The 25896-nt window shown below is 40.9% G+C and overlaps 2 protein-coding genes across 30 annotated transcripts in view; one reads left to right on the top strand and one right to left on the bottom strand.

The window, feature by feature from the left end:
- LOC115095529 (uncharacterized transmembrane protein DDB_G0289901-like) overlaps positions 1-25896 on the bottom strand; it is a 162821-nt gene that overhangs the window by 108850 nt on the left and 28075 nt on the right. The gene's annotated exons all lie outside the window — the stretch shown is intronic.
- On the top strand, positions 13763-25074 carry LOC115095531 (loricrin-like). Of its 7 annotated transcripts, XM_029609369.1 has the most exons (10): positions 13763-13916; positions 14375-14479; positions 15061-15135; positions 16951-17025; positions 17607-17681; positions 18231-18305; positions 18893-18967; positions 19554-19643; positions 21362-21457; positions 24819-25074. In XM_029609369.1, exons 1-10 carry the CDS (start codon positions 13829-13831, stop codon positions 24878-24880), a joined length of 816 nt encoding a protein of 271 aa, XP_029465229.1. In that variant the 5' UTR covers positions 13763-13828; the 3' UTR covers positions 24881-25074. The 7 variants fall into 7 exon arrangements, with proteins under 7 accessions (XP_029465229.1, XP_029465232.1, XP_029465233.1 ...); XM_029609372.1 differs by lacking the exon at positions 16951-17025; XM_029609373.1 differs by lacking the exon at positions 17607-17681.

Genomic DNA, 25896 nt, shown 5'->3' with positions numbered 1-25896 from the left:
CACTTGAAACTTTGCGCTAGTTGGCAAAAAGTAAACCTTGTCCATAGGTGGGGTTTGATCAGAGGTATATTCTAAATTTTCTAGGAGATATCTCCTCAACGTAACACGAGGTAATTCCCCCACCACTTTGGGAAAGTTTAAAAAGCGCAAGTTCAAGTGTCTCAGTCTGTTTTCAACAAATTCCACCCTCCTACTCAAGAAGTCTCCACCTTGAATAAGGGAATTTTGCACATTTTTTATTACCTTTATGTCCTCTTCCATTTTAACGAATTTTTCCTGATTTTCTTTCATTTGGTCATTATTATTATTTAAGATCATTTCCATTTGTTGAGATAAAGTTGTTATTTTCTTTGAACAGTCATTAACAGCATTTCCCATGTTCTTCAATACATCCCAGATAGATTCAAGGGTAATATTTGCTGGTTTTGGAATCATGACAAAGGCTGGCTGACATTTCAGCGTCTCACCTTCTCCTCCAACCGCAGATGTTTCCTCCGCCGGACTCCCATCTCTCTCTCCGGTTGAGGGTTCCAGCATTCTTAGAGCGGGTTCAATCCCAGCAGTCGCTCCCTCCGAAGCCAAATCCATAGCAGCCATTTCGGGGCTTTGGCTGGCTAAATTCTGCTGGAGTTCTCGCTCTTGCGGTGGAGGTCTGACGCCTGGGCTCAGGGAAACATCTTCCGAGGTCGAAGGTAGCTCTCCTCCGCTGCCTTCGACAGCCGGACCTCCTGGCCCTTTCTTAATAGCTGTCTCCAAACACTGCTGAATAGTCTGCTGCCCGGTAAAGGTAGGGGGTTCGGAGGGATAGGTCTTTGTTTTCCCCTTCCTTTTCGCCGGCATAGCAATTGTTTAGAGGAAAAATTTACGAGGAAACAAACCGCCAAGCAGCTCAGTGTTAGGGTCCCGCCGCCATCTTGGCTCCGCCGAAATATTTTTCTTCTGACAGTTACTGCATGCCCAGGATTTCTGATCTGAAAGCTGACAGGCTAGACAGTCTTGGTAATGTGGGTAATTCAAAGTTTGACAATGAGTGCAGGTAAGATACTGCTGAGTATCAGGAATATTGTGTAGAGCAGAAAAATAAGTTCACTCACTGAATTGATGCAGATTCCTGTCCCTATATCTGAAGGTGGATGGCTTCGGCATGCTGTACGGTTTTGGGCTGTAGCCTGGTGTGGTGAACACCACCTGCAGGAGTGACACAGGACAGGAGGATGGGAGCAATAGCAGATGATCTGGTGAGGCTGGGTAGAGTCTCTGGAGCCAGGTGTGGGATGATAGAATTCCTGGAGCTGGGTCTTGACTGAGAAGGCCCCCCTGGAACTGGGTGCTGGCTGAGAAGAGACTCTGGTGCTGGGTGCTGGCTGAGAAGGGTCTCTGGTGCTGGCTGAGAAGGGTCTCTGGTGCTGGGTGCTGGCTGAGAAGAGTCTCTGGTGCTGAATGCTGGCTGATAAGGATCTCTGGTGCTGGGTGAGAAGAGTCTATGTAATTGAGAGAGTAGTGGTAAAGGTGAACTTCAGGAAACACTGGAACATCATGTGGGTACGCATGGATGTGAATGCAGGTAAGCGTGGTCCATTGTACTGGAAATGAATGCAGGTATGGTTGGAATCAGGATAGCATGCAGGTAAGCATGGGACTGGATGCAGGTAAGCATGAGCTGAAGGAGGCATACCAGGGCAACTAAGACAATGACAGGACTAGATAAACCAGGACAAGAACTACACTGAACATGAAACCACAAAATGCCAAAGGCAGCGAGGCAAGGAAGCAAGAGAGTAATAGGGCAGCAACAGAAAGGGATTCAGGGACAGAGGGGGCAAGAAAGCATTCAAGGCTGAATGCCTACAGAGCAAGATCAGCAAAGGCCCATAGGCCACAGAGCAAGGCGGGGAAGCGGGCTGTCTGAAGGCGCACAAAGCAAGGAATAGGAGGCTAAAGCAGGGAGACCAAAGCAACTCGATACTGAAGCACCGAGGCGTGAGCTAGGCAGGGTTAAATAAGGAATTCTGGACATGGAGCAGATGGCAAGGAAGTCCGGGCCAGCCAGGTGAGCGTGCTCATGGGGGGCCTCTGGTGGTGAGGATGCTGCACAGCAGCCATAGTCGTAACAGTCAGAATTTGAATGAGAATGGATTGAGTGTTCACCATTTAGAAGGAATATATAACTCTGGAAAAGATTCATAGATGATGTGTTTCTAATATAGGGGGTACATTAGCAGATCTCAAATTGTTCCACAGTTGGATCAACAGCTGTGAAGAACATTTTACAATTTTTGAATGGATTATCATTCTGAATGTATTCCTTTTTTAGATATCACTGTAAAGAAGAGTGAGAATGGAAGCCTTCTAACTACCTTGTTTATAAAATCTACCAATGATAAAACATTTTAGAATATTCAAGTTTCATCCCAGACATCTAAGGAATAGTCTTCAGTTTTCTCAGTTTTTAAGGATTAAGAGGAACTGTACTAAAATTGTGGAATTCAAGAATCACTCGTGCCAATTATCTGAAAAATTGTTGAACAGGAGTATCCTCCTTATTCACATGCTAAAAAGGCTTATGAACAAGTTTTATTTACGAATAGAGAATTGTTCTTATTGAATACTCATTCTGACTATTTGACAGAAGGAACTTTGACTTTTGTTATGCTGTACATTGCTGTACATTGTCAAAATTTTGAGAAAGCATCAGTCCATATTGCAATTACATTCTTGCTTTCAAGACCACAAGATTCATATATCGTAGACCCAATCAAAATGTTTTAAGGAATACTTGAGTCCGGTATTACTCCCAACGTCCAAGGCATCCATGGCACATATAATCAGTGGACTTGTCCCTTCTAGACATTATCGATGTGGTAAATGTTCTATCTGTGCTAATACCTTACAGATTTCAGAATTCATTAATCCACAAGATCAGCAAAAATACATCTTGAAATAACTTACTTCCTATGCTTCTGATCATGTGCTTTATGCAATTCAGTGTCCATGTTCATTATTATAAATTGGGAAAACAAAGAGAGTCTTAAGAACCCATTTACTAGAACATAACAGCTGTCTTAAAAAACAAAGACTGGAGGCACCTATAGTTTCATATTGTTGGGAATACAAACATGATTTTTCAACTATAAGATGTTTCTCTATAAATCAGGTTATAAGACATATAAGAGGTGGAGATCAGGATAGATTGTTAACTCAGAGCAAAGCTGGATTTATAGGTTAAATTCCCTTGAATCACATAGCCTGAATAGCATGATAGAATGTGTTTCATTTTTTGTAATCTGCTGAGTTTTTTTGACCCATTCAGCTTTCTTATAGGGTCATTCATCAAAATGCATTATGGCATTAACGCACGCGATAATGCATTAATGCATGCATTAATTCCATAATGCATGCAATAAGAACATTAACACACAGCGCAAATGCAAATTTTGGGGAGGAGTGGGATCAGGGAAGAGTTTGGGCAGGATTTAGGAAAATGAGGGGCAATATCGCACAATGCGATAGCATAACACATGAGAAACTGGCCCCTAAAACTTAACACATGCTATCGCATGGTTTTAACACCAGAAATAACTACACCCTTTTTCCTGGCATTAGGCTGTTCAATATGCCCAAAATGGCCATAATGCAATTCACAATACATTTTTTTTAATTGTATTAAGGGAAAGGGAGGGAGAGAGAGAGAGGACCTCTGGGGAGGGCCTCACAGTGTGCAACTATTTATATCTCTATAAGAGGGCCATCTAATAGGTTGAGGTGAGATGTTGGTGATGGTTTAGGGGCCAGTTTCTCATGTAGTGTGAGATGTATGAACAGCACAGTACAACTTGGTGAAGATTTGATGTCATTTGGAATGAGGAAAGTCTCACAAAGATGAAATTTTTACTATGTTATCTCACCCTAGATTGATGTTACCCTGTTATAGAGTGCAACAAACTAGGGTGAGAGAACCTAGTAGAAATTTCATGGTGTGGTCATTCTAAAATTTCCCTAAAACATGCCCCTTTTTCTTAATGTGGGTGTTATCAATGTGTTAATACATTTTGATTCATCTAGGGGTCTGTGTGCATTTGACCTTTTGACTACTGACTCGTCAAAAATCCAGTCTAAATCAGGCTACATTTTTATTGACAAGGTACAATCATAAATCAGAGTTTAAAATAAATCCTATTAACATTAATAATTATAAAAACTTATAGGATTTAATGCTTTAAATCGGATTGAATAAACAAAGTTGCTTCACTAAGACTTACAAATCAAGAAAAAATATCAGACAATGTTACAATTCAAATATATCAGAAATACATACAAACATTTAAAAAAAATACAAAAATATAAAATATAAAAACTGTTTCTTAAAAACAACAATCAAGTGTCAACCATATTCACTATCATTCACAACCATCTAAGAACATAAGAACATGCCATACTGGGTCAGACCAAGGGTCCATCAAGCCCAGCATCCTGTTTCCAACAGTGGCCAATCCAGGCCATAAGAACCTGGCAAGTACCCAAAAACTAAGTCTATTCCATGTTACCTTTGCTAGTAATAGCGGTGGTTATTATCTAAGTCAACTTAAAAAATAGCAGGTAATGGACTTCTCCTCCAAGAACTTATCCAATTCTTTTTTAAACACAGCTATACTAACTGCACTAACCACATCCTCTGGCAACAAATTCCAGAGTTTAATTGTGCATTGAGTGAAAAAGAACTTTCTCCCCCTTGCCCCCTAGTCTTTCTATTATCCAAAAGAGTAAAAAACCGATTCACATATACCCGTTCTAGACCTCTCATGATTTTAAACACCTCTATCATATCCCCCCTCAGCCTTCTATTTTCTGTTACACAGGCCGGCCGCACAGTGAGACGTTTGGCCCCGCTTACCAGCTTGGCTGGGACCTCTTCTGGTTCCCTCATCATGGCAGGGAATTCCCACCAACGTTCCTTGCTGCCCTCAACCAGCTTTGGCCCACCATGTTCTCCTGTGCACCGCAACTAGGACATCATCCTGCAGGCATTCTCCAGCCTGCTTCTTAGGCGCGTGCACATGCCAATCTTTTGCATTTAAAAGGGCCAGTGGTAGGAAAATGCCCGAGGCTTTCCCCAATGACGTCAGACGCGAGATCCTATTTAACCCCGACCCTTGAAACCATCAGATGCCTCAGCAACAGATCGAACTCCACTGGAGCTGCTGGTTGCTGTGTTCCTGACTTATGTTCCTCTCTCCTCATTCCTGCTCTTGCCTCCATTTTCATGGATTGATTTCTGGCTTCTGACCTCAGTACATGACTTGGACTTCTGCTTGCCTACCACCTGCCTCGACCTCTGGAATGTCATTGGACCTCTGCTTGCTTGCCATCTGCCCTGATCTCTGGAACATTGCCTGGACCCTGCTTGCCTTGACTTTGGACTGTCTGACTCAGTCTTCTCCTCTCGTCATGGGAATCCTCATCACCAGAGACCCATGCCTAAGTCCAGATAGCCCCGGTACCCAAGGACTCAACCTGTGGGGAGTGAGGGCTGGTGAAAGTCCAGTTGGGTCACCACACTGCCCAGTTCCTCCTGCTGATGACAAGGAACTGCAGGGGTTCCTCTGCAGGTAGCACCAACCTCGTCTCAGCCAAGGGTCCACATCTCAACATATTCATTAATAAAAACCTATCCAACCTGTGACACTGCTGAACGGTAGACAGATAGAATTATATATACATTTCTTCTATCTCATGAAATAATTTGTATACAGTTTGGTATAGGTTATTCTAGTTGTTTAAATGACGTTTATACAGGGCTATTTTTTATTTGTAGATGTTATCGGTTTTCCAGTGTATGAATCATAGAAGATGGATATTATCTATATGTAGTCATAGATTTTGAAGAGTAAGTTAGCTTTGATATTTGGTAAGCAAATTTTTATATGCACATTTAGATGTTTAATTAGTGTTTAATTTTTTAGATGATGGAGAAATCATCTTTATTTAATTGAAGTGCACTGCATTAAAAGAAATAGTTAAACAGCATACCGTGATTGACTATACATTCTGGAGAAAAACTGAAATTTATTTTTGATTTAAAAACTGGTGAATGACCAAAGGTTTTTAGGTTGGAGGGAGAACTATATCAGTCCCCTGAAGAAGTCACTTCAGTGAGACAATGGGGCCTGTGGATGGGGTATTCTGAAAAGGATATACAGAAAAATTACTTAATGAGATAGAAGGAATTATATATAATTCTATCTGTCTAGCATTCATCAGTGTCACAAGTTGGATATGTTTTTATTAATGAGTAAGAATGGGTGTGAATGATAGTGAGTAAGGTTGACTCTTGATTATTACTATTAAGAAACAGTTTATGTATTCTTTTTTTAATGTGTGTATGTATTTCTTATAAATGTGATTTGTAATATTGTCTGATATATTTTCTTGATTTGTAAATCTTAATAAAGCAACTTAGGCCTGGATTTTCCAATACCGCAGACAATAGTGAATCCCACGGTAACGGGGGGCGGCGGGGGGCCTGCGAAAGCCAGCAGTGATCATACCACCATGGTGTTATCGCTGCCGGCTTTCACACCGGCAATTTCACTGTTGGCAATTTAAAGCATTAAATTCTATAAGCAGTTATAATTAAACTTTTATTGAAACATGAGCAACATTGGATGTTTCGTATGGATTCCGTGTTCCCAAATGGGTTAAATATGGACATTGAATGGACTCTTCTTCTAATTGCTGACATTTCTTTGACAGCTGTCATCAATAGTACTTCATGCTAATCACGTGACCATGCTCGTGAACAGGATTCAAGATACCAGTATGCCAAAGTGCGGAGCAGCATTTGGAAGTGGTATGGCACAGCAGTCCTGAAGTAATAGTTGCCCTGAAGTTAGCAACAGTGAGAGATGAAGCTGCTCTTGTAATTGAAAATTTCTGTGTGTGTCATTTTTAACTCTTTCTGTTCTTATGTAATGACATGATGACATCGCCAAAGCATCTACCCCTGATGCAGAGTTCTATTTGAAACATAGCATTATGTTAGATGATCTCATGATTTAAACAGCTGCCACTGGATTTGCAATTTGCCATTTGAAGAAGTGAAGACAAAACTAAAAAGGGAAGTAAGCGATTTTATATGCACAGAAAAAGATTTTTTAAAAAGTGACTTGAGGACCCATGATTAAATATGACCCAGTAAGCATGCACATAAGCCAAAAATAGCTTGGTATGCACGGATTTTATGAAGGTCCATAGCAGCATATATTGTGCCTTGACATTAGGGATGTGCATTCGTTTTTGCCGAATTGGAAAATTACAAAGAAATTGTCCAATTCGGCATGGATCGGTAGACCCGAAAAACAATCGGGTTTTCCCTGAAATTTCGGGGAAAATTTGTTTTTCGGGTTAGTATGGTGGGGAAGGGCACATTTATTTTTAAAAAATCCAAACCCAACACTTCCAATTTACTTAATTACAACCCCCCACCCTCCTGACCCCCCCCCCCAAAAAAAAAATAAAATTTGCCTTAAGTCCCTGATGGTCCAGCGGGGGTCCCGGGAGCGATCTCCTGCTCTCGTGCCATTGGCTGCCAGTAAACAAAATGGTGCTGGTAGCCCTTTGCCCTTACTATGTGACAGAGGCTACCGGTGCCATTGGTCAGCCCCTGTCACATGGTAGGAGCAATGGACGGCCAGTGCCATCATGAATGCTTGCATATTTAGTATTGCATATGGTGTGCATGCAGACATTTGGCTCTCTCATTCTTGTAAAGTAAACTAAGTGTAATCAAGAGCCATACTGTGGTTACCAGTATGCCCAGGGAAGAATTAGCTGGAATAGGTTAGTGGATGGGGGAGGACCCATTCAAATTCTAGTCCCTCCCTTTGAGTCTAAATTCTAAATTCTGTCCCCCTAGGAGGCTTTATAACAGCTCTCTCCTGAGAGTCTAGAGGCAGCTGTGTATAATGTTTGGAGAGTTAGGAGGTAGATGGCAGTTATCTCTTGTTATAGTTTCAGGCAAGGTCAGAGAGGGAATAGGCTAACACAGCCTGGGATTCCTGACCATGGTCAGGAGAGTGTTCCTTCCAGTTTACTCCCTAGCTGGTTTGGAAACCCCTCTGGGTAGTTTTGTGGATTTTGATCTTTCCAGGTAGTAGCCTCACTGGACACCTGGGCCTTTTTTGGATTTAGGGCATGGAGAACCCTATGTTCAGGATGCCCAGGGATAGGGAAGACCAGCCCTCAGATGTGGTGACCTGTTATGAAGTACAACTCCAGTGTTATTTTTGGTTAAAAGAAAAGGACATTTCAGATGAGATATCCAGGAGGAAGAGGTTTGGCTGCCCCTTCCTACCTGCAGTGGAGCAGGGTAAGAGAACCTGTTTTCAGGGATCCCTCCCATAAGGGTGCAGAGGAGAGTGAGAGATAAATCTAAAGAAGTGGAAGAACCTGCTAACCATGAGTAACAGAATTGTAAGAATTTCAGAGGATGCCCAACAGGAGTCTTCAACCCCTGGGGAGACGAAAGAGATTACTTTCTATGCAAGGACAGGATTTTTGGCCATCTGTGGAAGGGATGTGTCTGCCCAGCTTTAAGGTTGCTCTGCCCATCAGGACCTCCATCTCACCTAACCCTGGAGAGTGGTAGGATTCCTGCACAGATAGAAGTGAATACTGTAACTCAGAGAAGAAAGGATGTGGTGCTGGAAGCATATTCATTGTGCCATTTGCAGCTATCTTATTCTGTAAATTTAAATTTGGACACTAACCCAGTACATCTAGCATCTTTATTTAGGCACACAGCACTCACAGAGAAGAGAGATTTCCCCTCTCCCAGAGTAACCAAAAGGATGTTGGCCACCCGTGTGGGAACCAAAAGGACCCAGAAGACTGCTGGGCTGCATAGAGAGAGGAATATCGAGCAAGAAAAGGGAAGTGATTATCCCCTTGTACAGGTCCTTGGTGAGGCCTCACCTGGAGTACTGTGCTCAGTTCTGGAGACCGTATCTCCGAAGGGACAGAGACAGGATGGAGGTGGTCCAGAGAAGGGCGACCAAAAATGGTGGATGGTCTTCATTGAATGTCTTATGAGGAGAGATTGAAGAATCTAAATATGTATACCCTGGAGGAAAGGAGGAGCAGGGGTTATATGATACAGACATTCAGATACTTGAAAGGTTTTTAATGGTCCAAAGTTAACGACAAACCTTTTCCATCGGAAAAAAATCAGCAGAACCAGGAGTCACGATTTAAAACTCCAGGGAGGAAGATTCAGAACCAATGTCAGGAAGTATTTCTTCACGGAGAGGGTGGTGGATGCCTGGAATGCCCTTCCGGAGGAAGTGGTGAAGACCAGAACTGTGAAGGACTTCAAAGGGGCATGGGATAAACACTGTGGATCCATAAAATCTAGAGGATGTGAATGAAGAGTAGGTGGCTCTCGGGAAAGACAGCTACTACCTGGAGATAATACCCTTATTCAATAAACATACACAAAGTTAATGTGACTCCAACATTGTTCTAAGCTTCAACGGCAAGAGGTAATGTGGAAAAAAAGGATTTCCATTCACAAAAAAAGTGGGGAGTAGCTTGCTTGTTATGGTGGTTACTACCCCAAACCAAATAAGCCTGATACTTCACGTTCAATGCATATCCAGCATAGCTCTCTGCTTCAACGGCAGGGGAGAAAGACTGATACTTCACGCATATTCAGCATAGCTCTCTGCTTCAATGGCAGGGGGGAATGAAGAGAAGTGGATCTATATACAGACAACAACCAACAAGGACTGAAGTACATAGTCTGGGTAAACAAATTAGCATGGGTGTCGTTTGCTTATTGTGGCGGTTACTACCCCTAACTAATTAAGCTAGATATTTCACTTAGATGCAGTTCCAACACTACTCTCTACATTAATTGCGGGGGTGGAAGAGAAATAGAACCAAAAGGTTACTAAGGTCCAAGAGTAACAGATAAGTATGAGAAAAAAAAAAGAGTGTGAAAGCTTGCTGGGCAGACTGGATGGGCCGTTTGGTCTTCTTCTGCCAACATTTCTATGTTTCTATGTTTCCTGCCCAAGCCAAAGGATCCACACCCTGGGAAAAGGGGCACAGAAAAGAACTAGTCAGGGTTTCTGCCCCAAAGAGCATACAAATAAGTTTATGGCCCCACTGTGCAGAACAAGCACACCGGGGTGGGGTTCCATAAGATCAAATAGGTATTCTTCCTTTCTTTTAATGGATCTCGCATTCACATATCCCACTATAAATTTACTCAGTTCAGAGTCAGTTATTATTGAAATGACTCATATATTTTGGCCTAAAAGTGGAATAAGTATCCTATTTCTAATTGGCATCTGTCTATTGGGAAGTATGCCCCCATATTTGCCTCTCCTAATTACTATGGAAATACTTGTCATGTTAACGTCTACCAACAAAACAGCCACAGGAAAAAGATGTAGGCATCATAATGGATAATACTTTGAAATTGTCGGTTCAGTGTGCTGCAGCAGTCAAAAAAGCAAACAAAATGTTAGGAATTATTAGGAAGGGAATGGTTAATAAAATGGAAAATGTCATAATGCCTTATCGCTCCATGGTAAGACTGCACCTTGAATACTGTGTACAATTCTAGTCCCTGCATCTCAAAAAAGATATAGTTGCACTGGAGAAAGAACAGAGAAGGGCGACCAAAATGATAAAGGTGATGGAATAGCTCCCCTATGAGGAAAGACTAAGGAGGCTAGGACTGTTCAGCTTGGAGAAGAGATGGCTGAGGGGGGATATGATAGAGGTGTTTAAAATCATGAGAGGTCTAGAATGAGTAAATGTGAATTGGTTATTTACTCTTTTGGATAATATTTATTTATTTTTATTTATTTATTGGTTTTTATATACTGACATTCATCCAAGATATAACATCGGTTCACAACATAACAAAAACTTATGCATGTAGTGCGTTTTACATAGAACAGGCAAGGGTAGAATGGACATAATAAATGGCAACTATAAAACTATAATAGAAAGACTAGGTGGCACTCCATAAAGTTAGCATGTGGCACATTTAAAACTAATCGGAGAAAGTTCTTTTTCACTCAACGCACAATTAAACTCTGGAATTTGTTACCAAAGAATGTGGTTAGTGGAGTTAGTGTAGCTGGGTTTAAAAAAGGTTTGGATAATAGGGATGTGAATCGTGTCCTCGATCGTCTTAACGATCGATTTCGGCTGGGAGGGGGAGGGAATCGTATTGTTGCCGTTTGGGGGGGTAAAATATCGTGAAAAATCGTTAAAAATCGTTAAAAATCGAAAAATCGAAAAATCGAAAAACCGGCACATTAAAACCCCCTAAAACCCACCCCCGACCCTTTAAATTAAATCCCCCACCAAATAACTTAAATAACCTGCGGGTCCAGCGGCGGTCCGGAACGGCAGCGGTCCGGAACGGGCTCCTGCTCCTCAATCTTGTCGTCTTCAGCCGGCGCCATTTTCCAAAATGGCGCCGAAAAATGGCGGCGGCCATAGACGAAAAAGATTGGACGGCAGGAGGTCCTTCCGGACCCCCGCTGGACTTTTGGCAAGTCTCGTGGGGGTCAGGAGGCCCCCCACAAGCTGGCCAAAAGTTCCTGGAGGTCCAGCGGGGGTCAGGGAGCGATTTCCCGCCGCGAATCGTTTTCGTACGGAAAATGGCGCCGGCCATACGCGTATGGCCGGCGCCATTTTCCGTACGGAAAATGGCGCCGGCAGGAGATCGACTGCAGGAGGTCGTTCAGCGAGGCGCCGGAACCCTCGCTGAACGACCTCCTGCAGTCGATCTCCTGCCGGCGCCATTTTCCGTACGGAAAATGGCGCCGGCCATACGCGTATGGCCGGCGCCATTTTCCGTACGAAAACGATTCGCGGCGGGAAATCGCTCCCTGACCCCCGCTGGACCTCCAGGAACTTTTGGCCAGCTTGTGGGGGGCCTCCTGACCCCCACGAGACTTGCCAAAAGTCCAGCGGGGGTCCGGAAGGACCTCCTGCCGTCCAATCTTTTTCGTCTATGGCCGCCGCCATTTTTCGGCGCCATTTTGGAAAATGGCGCCGGCTGAAGACGACAAGATTGAGGAGCAGGAGCCCGTTCCGGACCGCTGCCGTTCCGGACCGCCGCTGGACCCGCAGGTTATTTAAGTTATTGGGGGGGGGGTTCGGGAGGGTGGGGGATTTAATTTAAAGGGTCGGGGGTGGGTTTTAGGGGGTTTTAGTGTGCCGGCTCACGATTCTAACGATTTATAACGATAAATCGTTAGAATCTGTATTGTATTGTGTTCCATAACGGTTTAAGACGATATTAAAATTATCGGACGATAATTTTAATCGTCCTAAAACGATTCACATCCCTATTGGATAAGTTCTTGGAGAAGAAGTCCATTAACAGCTATTAATCAAGTTGACTTAGGGAATAGCCACTGCTTTTAATCACATCAGTAGCATGGGATCTTCTTGGTGTTTGGGTACTTGCCAGGTTCTTATGGCCTGGTTTGGCCTCTGTTGGAAACAGGATGCTGGGCTTGATGGACCCTTGGTCTGACCCAGCATGGCAATTTCTTATGTTCTTATGTTTGCAAATAACACATTTAACATCATCAACGGCATAATTGAATAAGCAGTGTTACAAATGCATCCTGTTAAAAATGAAATAAAAGAAAAATATAAGATATGAATTACCTATAGTCACCTTATAAAAGCTCGACAAATTTTCTTGAACCCTTGGTCTCAATCTTAGCGACCATGAAGGGACACACAAAGGCACCGGCCCTTTGCCTTTCTGCTCTTTACTGTTCGGCCGCCACTGGCAGGCCTGCAGGCAAAGGAAACTTCTAATGAGCTGCCTGGTGCACGGCCTGTCGGTGACTCGGTGCTGACATGAAGGGCAGGGCTGGCAGGCCCCAAGGGACATCAGTATTCTCTATCAGATAGGATAGTCAATGTTGTCAGCATCCAAAGTGCTCAAAACAGCACAGTAAAGTGATTGGTTCAATTCGAATTATTAAGGAAAAGATATCCAGGATACTTAACAGTAATACATACATTTGGCTGCTTTTAAACTTATATTTTCATCTTACCAATGTTCCTAAAGATAGACTACTACATTCTCATTTCACAGTTAAACTGTGCATCTTCTAATTTCAAACATTCACAAGTCAAACTTATAATGTAAAATGTAGGGATGAGCATTCATTTAAAACAAATAAGGAATCTGAAGTAAAATAGGTAGATTCATTACAGATTTCGGAAAATAATTATGAAAAAAACAAATACAAATGATTTGAAAATAAATGAACAAATTGAAACAAAACATTTTTCTTCAAACATCCCTAATAAAATGTACCTAACCAGTATATATGATGGTCCAATGGATCAAAACAGTAAAGCTGGAATTTAGAACACTTGTCCTTAAATCCTCTGCTCCTATTTTACCTTCCAATCTTGAATTCTGTCCCCTCTTAAAATTATGTTTGCTAACAGCTAAATTTGGAAGATGATTCATTCCTAAAAAGTGACAAGGTATAATTTGCATATTAATGATGCTATCCTATCATTTTACATAATCTAAATGAGAAATTACACTATGTAATATCCACCTTACCTTTGGGACAAAAAATAATTAGAGAAGGACCCGTAATTATGTGGGTGATGTTAAATTCCTATTTGCTTTTCAAAGGCTCCACCAAGGCACGCATAATGCCCATTTGACACAGTTCTTGTGTATAAAAAGGCGAGTTCATTAGGATAAGATTAAAGCTTCACAGAATCACTCTTCCTATTCTGTACCACTCTACACAGAGAGACAAGCATGTCTGCCAAAGGTGGAGGACAATGGAATCAGAAGTCAAAAGGCCAACAGGATCAAGATGATGACCACTCAAAAGGCCATCATGAACGTAAGTTATATTTCATTCTAGCGCAAGGAATATTGATTCTGCTATTTACATTATGATTTTATTACATTTCCCTAAAGATGAAAGGGTCATTTAGTAATATTAAAGATATTCTTCCTAACCTGCGGTTCATCCAATGACCCAGGGTCAAGGTGTCACCCTGCTTTGTGGAAGACCTGGACTGAGTTCCCAAGCCTGATCTCAGCTCCTCAGGATGGCCTGAACTGTGATTGCTATAGAGGCAACATAGTCCCTGGGACTGAAACACTGACATTTACTGACCAGAATCAGGGAGCTTGTATACCAGGATCCAGAGGGAAATGTGATTTGTAGTTTCAGCCTAAGGTTAAAAATGGGGAATAAACTCCAAGTAATTGCGAATGAAGATTAATGTTATGTCCAAGCAGACAATACCAAAGTTTCACAGAATAACCCTTCTCTGTTCTACTCTACGTTACCAGATACATCCTCATCTGGCAAGGGTGGTGATTGTGGAGGACAGTGGAGTCAGACAACAGGAAGTTCTCAGGTTTCAGTTGACTCAAGCCAACAGAAAAGTCAAGGCCGTAAGTTTTAGTTCTTTCAAATTATTATTTTTTGCTTAAACACTGTTTAAAAATTGCTGTGATCTTTGAAGATGTTTCTATTTTCGAAGTCAAAATTATGAATACAAGCTGATTCTGTTATTTTATTAAATTTCAATCAAGATGAAGGAGTGATATTTAATATTTAACAATATATTTCCTGACCTGGGTTTGCTCAATGACCCAGTGGCAGGGTGGCACACACTGCTATGTGGGAGACCTGGGTTCTGTTCCCAAGCTCAGTTTCGGCTCCCCAGGAGAGCCTGAAGTAGGAATGCTGAATGCAGCAGAGCCATTGTGATTATAGGCACATGGATGAAGGGAATTCCAACCATTTCTCAAACAGATTCAGGATATATTCATTCCAAGGTTGCAGAGAGAATTATGGTCTGTGGCTTCTGGCTAAGATTTATAGCTCTGATTGCTTTGCTAAACAGGGACAGGTTAAAAATAGGGGGAAAACTCCAGGTACCTGGAAATCAGATGTCATGGCATATTCTAGAAGATAATAGGAAAGTTTCACAGAGTAACATTTCTTATTCTGCTCTATTCTGCATAACCAGAAACAACCACATCTGGCAAGGGCGGTGATTGTGGAGGACAGTGGAGTCAGACCACTGGGAGTCAAAGCCAGGGTCGTAAGTTTCAGTTCTTTATAATAATACTCTTTAGAAACTAAAGGAAAGGCTGAAGAGGTTAGGGCTGTTCAGCTTGGAGAAGAGATGGCTGAGGGGGGGATATGAGAGAGGTCTTTAAGATCATGAGAGGTCTTGAATGAGTAGATGTGACTCGGTTATTTACACTTTCGAATAATAGAAGGACTAGGGGGCATTCCATGAAGTTAGCAAGTAGCACATTTAAGACTAATTGGAGAAAATTCTTTTTCACTCAACACACAATAAAGCTCTGGAATTTGTTGCCAGAGGATGTGGTTAGTGCAGTTAGTGTAGCTGGGTTCAAAAAAGGTTTGGATAAGTTCTTGGAGAAGTCCATTAATGGCTATTAATCAATTATACTTAGGGGCAGATTTTAAATGCCCTGCGTGCGTAAATCCGGCCGGATTTACATGTGCAGGGCCCTCGCGCGCAGGCGCGCCTATTTTGCATAGGCCGCCAGCGTGCAGAGCCCCAGGACTCGCGTACGTCCTGGGGCTTTGTAAAAGAGGCGTGTCGGGGGCGTGTCCAAAATGACGTGGCGTTTCGGGGGCGTGACGCAGCATTGCGGGGGTGGGCCCGGGGGTGTGGTGCCGGCCCGGGGGCGTGGTCGAGGCCTCCAGACCAGCCCCCGGGTCGGGTGATGGCACGCCAGCAGTCCGCTGGCGCGCGTAGATTTACGTCTGCTTTTAGCAGGCGTAAATCATGAAACAAAGGTAAGGGGGGGATTTAGATAGGGCCAGGGGGGTGGGTTAGGTAGGGAATGGGAGGGGAAGGTGGGGGGAGGGTGAAGGAAAGTTTCCTCCGAGGCCGCTCCGAAATCGGAGCGGCCTCGGAGGGAACAGGCAGCGCGCGCTGGGCTTGGCGCGCGCAGGTTGCACAAATGTGCACCCCCTTGCACGCGCCGACCCCGGATTTTATAAGATACGCGCGGCTACGCGAGTATCTTATAAAATCCAGCGTACTTTTGTTCGCGCCTGGTGCGCGAACAAAAGTACGCGATCGCACAAATTTGAAAATCTACCCCTTAGGGAATAGCCACTGCTATTAATTGCATCAGTAGCATGGGTTCTTCTTAGTGTTTGGGTAATTGCCAGGTTCTTGTGGCCTGGTTTTGGCCTCTGTTAGAAACAGGATGCTGGGCTTGATGGACCCTTGGTCTGACCCAGCATGGGAATTTCTTATGTTCTTGTTCTAAAATTGCTGAGTGATGTTTGGAGATTTTTGCAGTCTTGATAACTGAAAATGTTGAATTCAAAGAAAGTTAATTCTGTTGACCCTGCCTTTTTATTAAATTTCAGTCAAGATGAAGGAGTCATACTATATATTTAACAATATATTTCCTAATATGAGATTTACTCAATGACCCATTGGTATGGTGGCTCACACTAGGGATGTGCTATCATCAAGGACGAATTAGGCAATTTCAACGTTCGGGCTTTGCACATCACCAGCTCACACTGCTATGTGGGAAACCTGGGTTCTGTTCCCAAGCTCAGCTTCAGCTCCTGACAACTTGAACTAGGAATTCTGAATGCTACATGGATAGTGATTGCCATCCTTTGGAGGAAGGGAATTCCAACCATCACTCAAACAGATTCAGGATGCTGCATACCAGAGTGCAGAGAATTATGGTCTATGGCTTCTTGCCAAAAACTGTAGCTTTGATGTCTTGGCTAATCAGAAACAGGTTAAAAATAGGGGAAAGACTCCAGGTACCTGGAAATCAGATGTCATGACACGTTCTAGAAGATAATAGCAAAGTTTCACAGAGTAACTTTTCTTATTCTGCATCACCAGAAACAACCACATCTGGCAAGGGCGGTGATTGTGGAGGACAGTGGAGTCAGACCACAGGGAGTCAAAGCCAGGGTCGTAAGTTTTAGCTCTTTTAAAATATATTTTTTTTAACTTGGATATTGTTTAAAACTGCTGTGTTATCTTTGGAGATGTTTGCATTACTGATAATTGAAATATTTGAATACAATGAAAGCTGATTCTGTTATTTTATCAAATTTCAGTCAAGATGAGAGTCATAATTTTTATTTAAGAATATATTTCCTGACCTGGGTTTGCTCAATGACCCATTGGCAGGATAGCACACACTGCTATGTGGGAGACCTGGATTCTGTGCCCACTGTCCACTGCCCAAGCTCCACTTCAGCTCCCCACAGCCTGAAGTAGGAATGAATGCAGCAGGGGTAGTGATTACAGTCAGTTGAAGCAAGGGAATTCCAGATATCTCTCAAACAGATTCAGGATGCTGCATACCAGGGTACAGAGAGAATTGTGTATTGTATGTTTTGGCCAAGAACCTTAGCTTTGATGGCTTGGCTAAACAGAAACAGGTTAAAAATGTGGGAAAAATTCAGATTACTTGTTACACAACTTTCATGACAAATTCAAGAAGCTTCACAGAGTGACATTTCCTGTCCTGTTCTATTCTGCATCACCAGAAACAACCACATCTGGCAAGGGCGGTGATTGTGGTGGACAGTGGAGTCAAACCACAGGGAGTCAAAGCCAGGGTCGTAAGTTTTAATTCTTTAAAATAATCCTCTTTAGAAACTTTTTAAAACTGCTGAGTGATCTGTGAAGATTTTTGATAACTGAACATTTTGAATACAATTAAATTATATTATTAGATTATATTATTTTCTTAAATTTCAGTCAAGAAGAGTCATACTTTATATGTAACAATATATTTCCTGACCTGGGTTTGCTCAATGACCCGGTGGCAGGGTGGCACACATTGCTATGTGGGAGACCTGGGTTCTGTTTCCAAACTCAGCTTCAGCTCCCCATGGCTTGAAATAAGAATGCTGAATGCTGCAGGGGTACTGATTACAGTCCCTCAGAGGAAGGGAATTCCAATCATCACTCACACAGAATCAAGAAGCTGCATACCAAGGTGCAGAGAGAATTTTGGTCAGTGGCTTCTGGCCAAGAACCTTAGCTTTGATGGCTTGGCTAATCAGAAACAGGGAAAAATTCAGATTACCTTTTACACAACTTTCATGACATATTCAAGAACCTTCACAGAGTCACATTTCCCATTCTGTTTTATTCTGCATCACCAGAAACAACCACATCTGGCAAGGGCGGTGATTCTGGAGGACAGTGGAGTCAGACCACTGGGAGTCAAAGCATTGGTCGTAAGTTTCAGTTCTTTAAAATAATGCTCTTTAGAAACAATTTAAAATTGCTGAGTGATGTTTGGAGATTTTTGCAATCTTGATAACTGAAAATGTTGAATGCAAAGACAATTAATTCTGTCTACACTGCCTTTTTATTAAATTTCAGTCACGATGAAAGAGTCATACTTTATATTTAACAATATATTTCCTAATATGAGATTTACTCAATGACCCATTGACAGGGAGGCTCACACTGCTATGTGGGAGACCTGGGTTCTGTTCCCAAGCTCAGCTTCAGCTCCTGACAGCTTGAACTAAAAATGCTGAATGCTGCAGAGGCAGTGATTACAGCCCCTCAGAGGAAGGGAATTCCAACAATCTCTCACACAGATTCAGGAAGCTGCATACCAGTGTGCAGAGAGAATTATGGTCTGTGGCTTCTGGCTGAGATTTGTAGCTCTGATGGCCTGGCTTAACAGGGACAGGTTAAAAATAGGTGAAAAACTCCAGGCACCTGGAAATCAGATGTCATGATATGTTCTAGAAGATAATAGCAAGGTTTCACAGAGTAACGTTTCTTATTCTGTTCTACTCTGCATCACCAGAAACAACCACATCTGGCAAGGGTGGTGATTCTGGAGGACAGTGGAGTCAGACCACAGGGAGTCAAAGCCAGGGTCGTAAGTTTTAGTTCTTTAAAAATATATAAATATTTTAAATTGGAAAATGTTTAAAACTGCTGTTATCTTTGCAGATGTTTGCATTCCGTATAATTGAAAATTTTGAATACAATGAAAGCTGATTCTGTTATTTTCTCAAATTTCAGTCAAGATGACAGAGTCATACTTGGTATTTAAGAATATATATCCTGACCTGGGTACACTGAATAGCCCAGTAGTAGATTAGCACACACTGCTATGTGGGAGTCCTGGGTTGTGTTTTCAATCTCAACTTCAGCTCCCTATAGCTTGAACTAGGAACACTGAATGCTGCAGAGGAAGTAATTACAGATCCTTGGAGGAAGGGAATTACATCCATCATTCAAACAGATTCAGGATGCATTCATCCCAGGGTGCAGAGAGTATTATTGATCTGTAGCTTCTGACCAAGATTTGTAGCTATGATGGCTTTACTAAATAGGAACAAGATAAAAATGAAGAAATACCTCATAGTACTTGTGATTCAACATTCATGGCATGTTCAAGAAGTCAATAGCAAAGCTTTACAGAGTCACATTTCCTATTCTGCTCTACTCTGCATCCCCAGAAACAACCACATCTGGCAAGGGCGGTGATTGTGGGGGACAGATGAGTCAGACCACAGGTGGCTCACAGGTTGGAGGCCAAAGCTATAGTCGTAAGTTTTAATTCATTCTGATAATTTTTCCTTAGAAACCATTTTAAAAACTGCTGTGTGCTGTTTGGAGACGTTTGCATTCATAAAAGTTTTAAATGTTTTAATGGTATAGAAATTGATTCTGTTATGGACATCGTAATTTTATTAGATTTCCCTCAAGCTGCAGTGTTCATATTCTATTTTTGATAATATTCTTCTAGACACAAGGTTGGTCTGATGACCCAATGGCAGTGCTGCACATTGCTCTGTGGGATACAGGGGCTAATTTCCCGAATTTGGCTTCAGCTTCTGAAGCCAGTGAGGGCTGGAATATTGCAGAAGTACCATTTACAGTCCTGAGGAGAGGGGGGAATCATAACTATCACTGTAACAGTGATATCTACTGGCCAGATTCAAGGCACCCCCAGACCAATTTGTGGAGGGAATCATTGTGGATGTACTCAGGCCGACTTGTGCTGTAATGCTGCACTATATGGGAACAGGCTAAAAATGTGTGTGTGTGTGTGGGGGGGGGTGTGGTGTGTGTGTGTGTGTGGGGGGGGGACGACGACTCCAGTTTGTTGTGAATACACACAAGGCTAAAGTACAGGCCTGTATTTGATAATAGGCATATTAAGCCTGGGCCTGTGTTAGCAAAATTCTGGGGAAAGCAGTCCAGCTGAAGAGTTGTTGCTGAATCTCATTCAGTCAAACACAGTCTTTGCTTCCTTCTCCAGTCTCTTTCCTCCCAGGCAGTTTACAGGGAACATGAGGGGACGGGGGATAGCCTGGAGCAGACTGAGCAAGGAGGGAGCATTTTGGGGAGTTATGAGGGGCTGTGAGATGGATCAGTAGAGGATGAAGAGAGTGGAGACTGTGGATTATTATTATTATTATTATTATTATTATTATTAATCATTTGTATAATATATAGCAGATTAACACAACTTTGTACAGACATTATGAACTAAACAGTTCCTAGTCCTTTAAGCATATATCAAAAGTATTTGCCTTTGAGCGAAAAAGGGAATGGAGTGTGTGTGTGTGTGTGTCAGTGTGTCTGTGTGTGTGTGACCTGGAAAGAGGTTAGAAAGGAGTGGAGATCCATTAGAGAGCAGGATTAGACGACATTATGGAAACCTTTCTCCTCCTCCTCCTACTGCAATTTAAATCTTTCCTTTCTCAGATTCTGTCTGCCAGATCCTAAAACTTTCCTACCTTTCTGCCTCTCCCTTCCTTCCTGATCCTGCATACGCTGATCCCTCTCCTTCTCCCTCCCCCCCTTCCTCAATCCCACATCCTGCCTCCCTCACCCACCTCTCAAATCACTGGTCCTCTCCCTCTTATCTTCTGCCCCTTCCTCAATCTTTCTCATTTTCCATTCTTTTCATTCCTTCTCCTCTCTCGCCTCCATATCCAGTCCCCTATCCTTTTCAATCTCCTCTCCCATCTCCATTCCTGTTAATTTCTTACCCCATTCCTGTTCCTCCTCCCCCCCCCCCCATCCTCTCCTGTCCCTATTTATTCCTCTTCTCTTCCCATCCCAGGTCTTCTCAACTTCTGTCTCCTTCTCCTCTATCCATTCCTGAGATCTCCGCCCTATATTGATATTTCACCCAACAAAAAACAAAATTTATTATACAGTCATAACAGTGTATGGGGGCAAAAAAAATCTAAATTCATCATTGCTAAAGTATCAGAAAATCACTCTTTCTGCTCTGATGTGCTCTTGATGCTAGAAACAAGCATAACTTCCAAGGCTGGCAGTGATGGAGGACAGTGCGGTCAGCAGTCCCACCACTCACATGAAGAACACTCCCATAAGAAAAGCCAAGGTAAAGATCACAAGTTTTACTTCATAATAATAATAACTATTTTTATTATTAATATTTTATAACCTGTAAATAGCTACAAATTCTTTGGAGATTTATGTATTAAAAAACACTGATATTTTTAATGTGATGGAAATATGTTTCATTATTTGCACTGTCATTTTTTTTTGTATTCTAATTTGCATTTCACATTTATATCAAGTGCAAACAAAAGAAAATGAAGCATACATCACAAATCATTATACAATCAGTCAAATTAATTATAAAAATAGCAACTTCATAAGGAGATCCACAAAAGAGGGGGGAAAACTAGGGAAAACCAAGGAACATTGTTTTTAAGAAAACAGAAAAAGGCAATCAGATATATGAAAGCCCCAATTAATGAACTGCCAAACCACAGGGCTGTTTATGATGAAGTAAGAGATTCTATAGACGTATCCAGCTTATTGTTATCTTTTAAAAAAAAAAAAGCCTTGCACTGTGATTTTTATAAATTGTACCTCAAGTTGCCAGGTTCATATTTTATTTTTTTAATGAAATTAAATGAAATTTTTAATGGAATTTTAATGAAACTGTCACAGAAAAGTTCACTGAAAATTAGAAGAAACAGAATTGCTGCAATATGGCATAGCAAGGAATTGCTAAGAAAACTTTCGCGTGCGAAAGGTATAGAAAATGACCCCTTAAATTCAATGATCACCCTTGAAAGGAACTGAAAGCAGTGAGAACCAGAAAGAGCTCCTTCACTGGTGCTACCCACCCCTTTGGATTTAAGTTCCATTAGAAGTGAAGCTAGAATTGAACTACTAGGTTATTCATAATGGCCTGAAAAATGACCTCTTTCTCTCAGTGCAAATTGAATAAATCACTCCCTTGTTTAGAAGTTCAGTTTTGATCTCAGCTACTTTTTTCAGTTTTGATTGTATTAAATAGAGTGATCTTCTTGTACTACAGTTTAACTTTGACCACAGATATTTGAGGATCCCAGAAGTAGGGAAATCACTTTTTAGGGGTACATTACACAGTGTTTACATTTTACGTAAATGCTATGCTCTACTGTAATATTCATTTATAATGCTACGTATTTAGTCATGTAATTGTGTGCTTGCAAAAGTGTCATTCTGTTATGGATGCCCTGTAGAATGATTGTTGTATTAGTTTTGACTGTAACCTGTATTGCTTTCTTTATATCTTTGCTTTCTTGATAACTTTGAATAGCTTTTTAACATTTTAGATTACATTTTAGATTACATTAAATTAAATGCAGAAGGAATTTTAGAAACCAAGGTGGGCTTTTCTCAGGGAATAGTAATTCATGATCGATATAATTTCTTGGAGGAATACACTTATTTAAGTAATTTATATTTCTTCTTTAGACATCTATGTGCTGCAGAAGGGGGAAGGTTATTATACCATTATCTGATTGTTTTTTTAATTTACTCAAATGACTTTCCACATTCTCCAACCAGAAATTAAACTAAATTGATAAATTTAAAAACTGCAATTAATCAGCTGCATTTAAAAGTTTTTGAATGCAGTTTAAATATTTTTCAAACTATCAAATAATTCAATAATAATCTTTTATGATTCATCTTTTTTTTCTAATGTACTACATATCAGGGGTTTGAATATCCAATATTCAATGGCTGATAACAGGTTTTATTTTCTGCATAGTCAAAATAAGCCAATTTAATGCAATTCTTGGACCCAGCGTATGCAAATATATCTGATGAATATTTATTGTGGGCATCATGAAAACTAAACCTGTTTGCAGCCCTTGAGGACAGAAGTTGAGAAACCCTGCCACAGACCTGCCACAGTCCTTGGGCCCCCAACCTGCCTGAGCCAGTTGGGTTTTCAGGATATCTCAAATGAATATTCATCCCCAAGACCCTGTGGATGTAGTTATACAGCATCATTTCCTATCTATGGCCTTCATTTTTAGGGCTCTCTGTTTCAGGTTATCTGTTTTTCTTTCAAGACCACTCTTCCTTTCAAGACTAATCTTCCTATTTAGCTTTTCCTCAGTAAATAACAGGCCCGTATTGGTAAATTAATATCTTTCCAATGTAGATATTAAAAATTATTCAGTTAGTGAACACTCAGTAAATAGTGTGGAAGGTAAGCATACCATGCTATTTACCAAGAGCATGTTAAACCTGCATTTCCATATGACTTTCTTTCATTTCCAACTGAAGACACACATTTTTGTGTGCTCATTCTAGTGCCTTTTCAGCCCACGTTAATGTGTACAGTAAAGTCTTCCTGCATAGCTCAATATTTTTAGCATGAAAACAAAGGTATTAATGTATACACTAAAGTTTATTGTATAAGCCTCGAGTAGTGAAAAAAGGCACAAAGTAACCAAATTGATCAATGAGGCTTTTTCTAGTTAAGGAAACAAAAATGTATAGCTGAATATAAGTCACATAAATAGTTTGATTCAGATGCTACATTATGTCAGACTAAGATGAACTTGCATTTGATGTTGTTTGCTACATTATTCAGATAGAAAGCAGCAAGGAGTGTTTATACACATACACACATATATATATTCTATATAACGACTTTCAGCCAAGCATAAGACTTACACCATAGCTGGTAGAATAATGAAAAGCTATACTGAAAATGTGAAATTTCAACCATATCGCTTGAGGAACATTCAGAATGAAAGGGTAGCCCTTCTCTTCCTGTTTTAAGATGCTCATTTGATTAGAACCAATAGTACTATTGGTCCAATAGCATAAATCATTAATTATATGAAGGAACAAGAACTGGTTTAATAGAATTTTGAGCACTACTTCATGTAATGATTTTATCTATAGTTTCTCATTTTATATGGAAATTTTAGCATGTTAGAAATTCAAGCAATTCTTTTCTGCACACTATACTTACTGGTAATGCACCACACAATTAGTACTGAAATAAGTCTAAATAGAATCTGGAAAGAGGAAAGTGAGTGACATATACTGTTCAAAAGAGGATTTTTCTCCTTGTCAGTGGTATCTGTTAACATAAAGAGATAGTGCATTCCCCTGATTTCAGACTGGTAAATCACTGGTCTAGATGCACTTAAATTAATAGAAAACTTTTCATTATTGTTTTCCATTTCCTTAATTTTGGCATGTGTAACTTTATAGGTCTTAGGACAAGGTGTCAGTGTTCTAAAATCCCTATGCATGAAGCTTTTTTCCCCAGATACAAAATCAGAGAAACCCTTTAGTAAACAGATGTAAAAATATTTATGGCGGATGCAAAAAAATATTCAGATAGAATAATCCTCATATAGGGAAGGAAGTATACAGGGAAGTCAGAAAAAGTGTTTTATGCTACGTTTCCACTAATACTATGTTTACTGTTCTAGGTGGAGGTCAATGTGGAGACCAGCAGAAACAAAGCCAAACTGGATCAAAGAAGCAATATTGAAAAACAACTGCAGACAACTAAGACCATGCATGTTAACCTCTGTGTTTAAATTGTCCTTCCTTCTGACTTCAAAAGATCAATCTTATATTGTTAAATCTTTCCTTCCATACTTTCTTTTCTCATCTAAATTCTTCAGTTGATTAAATGCAATTTTCCTGGAATATTAAAGCAAGCCTATTGACTAAAGCATATCATATTTGTCTTCTGGTCTCTTAATATAAACTGTATTAATTTATTGGCTGAATTCATGGAACTTTCTGGATTCTTATTATCATGATCTATGATTACGATCCAATAGAACCCATCCAATGGCAAGCAAATGTAGAAAACAATTACAGATTACAATTTTTTGGTTCATTTGTAATACAGTAAAACAGATCATCAATCACTCAACATCTAAAATGTCAAGTCCCAACTGACTACTGTCTGGAAAGTGGTCCTAAACATCAACAATATAGAAACATAGAAATGAAGGCAAAAGAAGACCAAATGTGTGTCAATCTGAGGTCAAATCCAACTAGGATCCCATCAAACCAGGCCTTCTGCCATTGCAGGAGGCCTGGAGAAGTCAAGTGAAGCTCCAACTCCAAAAGAGTGAGGCTATACTGAATTTACTAGAGGGGAACAACAGAATGGCACTCAATGAGTCCATCTCACTGCTTCTATGGAGAGCTAACTGGTAAAGGCATTTTAACTGGGAAATTTTGGTCAGCCATAAGGTGGAACAATAGTGATGTTGAATGAAATAATGTTAGTCAATTAATATTGCTGCTAAACATATATAAATATAAATTAAATTTAAAATATTCAGATCCATTGCGTTTTCTCTAAAGGTTGCTTTATAAACTATGTTATCAACTCTTCATAGCATAATATACTATTTAAAGAGTTTTTAATAGAAATACATCTGGTTTATTTATCACCAATGGCTAAGCCTCATGCAACCTTTAATTTCTATGATAATGTACAGGCTAAGCAAAATATTAGGTTCACTTAGAGAATAGCCACTGCCATTA

This window comes from Rhinatrema bivittatum, chromosome 7 (assembly GCF_901001135.1).
Source record: "Rhinatrema bivittatum chromosome 7, aRhiBiv1.1, whole genome shotgun sequence".
Lineage (NCBI taxonomy): Eukaryota > Metazoa > Chordata > Amphibia > Gymnophiona > Rhinatrematidae > Rhinatrema > Rhinatrema bivittatum.
The sequence above is the reverse complement of the archived record's forward strand: the minus strand, read 5'-3'. Positions and strand labels throughout refer to the sequence as shown.

Coding starts and splice junctions, on each gene's coding strand:
- LOC115095531 (XM_029609369.1), top strand. CDS start 13,829: ATGTCTGCCAAAGGTGGAGGACAATGGAATCAGAAGTCAAAAGGCCAA. Junction 13,917..14,374: donor CTCAAAAGGCCATCATGAAC/GTAAGTTATATT, acceptor CTACGTTACCAG/ATACATCCTCATCTGGCAAG. Junction 17,026..17,606: donor AGGGAGTCAAAGCCAGGGTC/GTAAGTTTTAGC, acceptor CTGCATCACCAG/AAACAACCACATCTGGCAAG.